The sequence below is a fragment of the Cynoglossus semilaevis genome, chromosome 16, assembly GCF_000523025.1.
Source record: "Cynoglossus semilaevis isolate Cse_v1.0 chromosome 16, Cse_v1.0, whole genome shotgun sequence".
In the NCBI taxonomy this organism is placed as follows: domain Eukaryota; kingdom Metazoa; phylum Chordata; class Actinopteri; order Pleuronectiformes; family Cynoglossidae; genus Cynoglossus; species Cynoglossus semilaevis.
Window position 1 is genome coordinate 15766093 of NC_024322.1, and position 1302 is coordinate 15767394.

The window sequence follows — 1302 nt, forward strand, 5'->3', positions numbered from 1 at the left end:
CACTCCCCCACAAACACACACACACACACACCCCTGCCTCCCCCCTCCCTCCCCCCCACCCCCGTCCGACCGTTGACATGATGTGTTCAGGAACACGTAGTGCTCTTATTATAATTGCGGGCCTTTTGTTCCCCTGTCGTGAGGCTGCTCAGATCAATCCCACTGGAAGGTCCATTCAGGCTAATGGTACCAGCAAGGGCTGATGGGTAATACGAAAGGCTGCATCCGTGCACGTCTGTGTGTGTGTGTGTGTGTGTGTGTGCGCACACGCATGTGTGGGTTTTTGTTCGAGATGGATACAAAATATTTGTGCGTTTCAGGTCGATTTGACCTGAACGTGACTCGGTTCTGTCAGGAACCGATGATTCCAGGAAACTTACAGGAAGTTCTCCTCGGACCTCTGAGGGTCCGTTAGAGAGACAGTACTGGGACTCCAGTCCTGACATGTTGGTCCAGGACCATCACAGACCAGGTGTACTAAGTGAACTAGTACCTGTTTCATTAGTCCACAGCAGACGGTTTCATCAGGTCAGAAGGTCAGAAGGTCAACACGCTGTTGTTGACCCTACTCTACACACACACTCTCTACAAAAGTTCTGATGGACCTGGACCAGAACCTGGTCCTTCACGGAGACAGAACCTCATCCTGATACTGGTCTAGACTAGTACTGCCCTGTGTTCCTGAGGACCAGGTCCAAGTCAGTGCCTCAAACCTAAAGAACCTAAAGAACCTAAAGAACCCAAAGAACCTAAAGAACCTAAAGAACCTCTCAACTGGACCAGGGGAACTCCAAGAACCAGAGAAGAGCCCGGTTCTCAGCTGGTTTGTTCCAGAGGACTACAGACGTCTAACTGACACACGTCTTCTGACAACAGGGGGATGCGCAGCCACGTGCCGATGTGCGCGTGCACACTGGTTCATTACCTGATTCGGCGAAGCTGATGATCTCGGAGGTCTCCGCCTGGACCTCGTTGTTAAAGGCCGCCTGTCCGTCAAAGTTGGGGATCTCCACGCGGCCGTCGTCGCGCACCTTGCCGGCGTGCAGCCTCCGCAGCGCGCTCACCATGGCAGCCTTCGGGATGGGGTGCGTGATGTTGGGTCGGTCCCGCATCTGCAGCCGATTTAGAATGTGTCTCTTCACAGCCTCCACAAAGTCCAGGTTGAGCCGCTTGGACTGGTCAGGGGTTCGGAGGCTACAGGACGCGCACGACTCCTGCGCGGCGCTCGGAGTCTCGGCTGCAGACACCGAGGAGCCGCCGCCGCCCGCGCCGGGACGGCGGGGAAGAGCACCAGAAGGAACA

The 1302-nt window shown here is 55.5% G+C and overlaps 1 protein-coding gene across 1 annotated transcript in view; it reads right to left on the reverse strand.

Moving 5' to 3' along the window:
• Nucleotides 1–1274, reverse strand: part of inhbb (inhibin subunit beta B) — a gene marked incomplete at its 5' end in the record, with an annotated part of 6427 nt that extends 5153 nt beyond the window's left edge. Inside the window, one exon of the mRNA XM_025063731.1 lies at nt 926–1274. Coding sequence (XP_024919499.1) covers nt 926–1274 — 349 coding nt within the window. The remainder of the gene's footprint in view (nt 1–925) is intronic.
• Between the last annotated feature and the right edge of the window lie 28 nt (nt 1275–1302).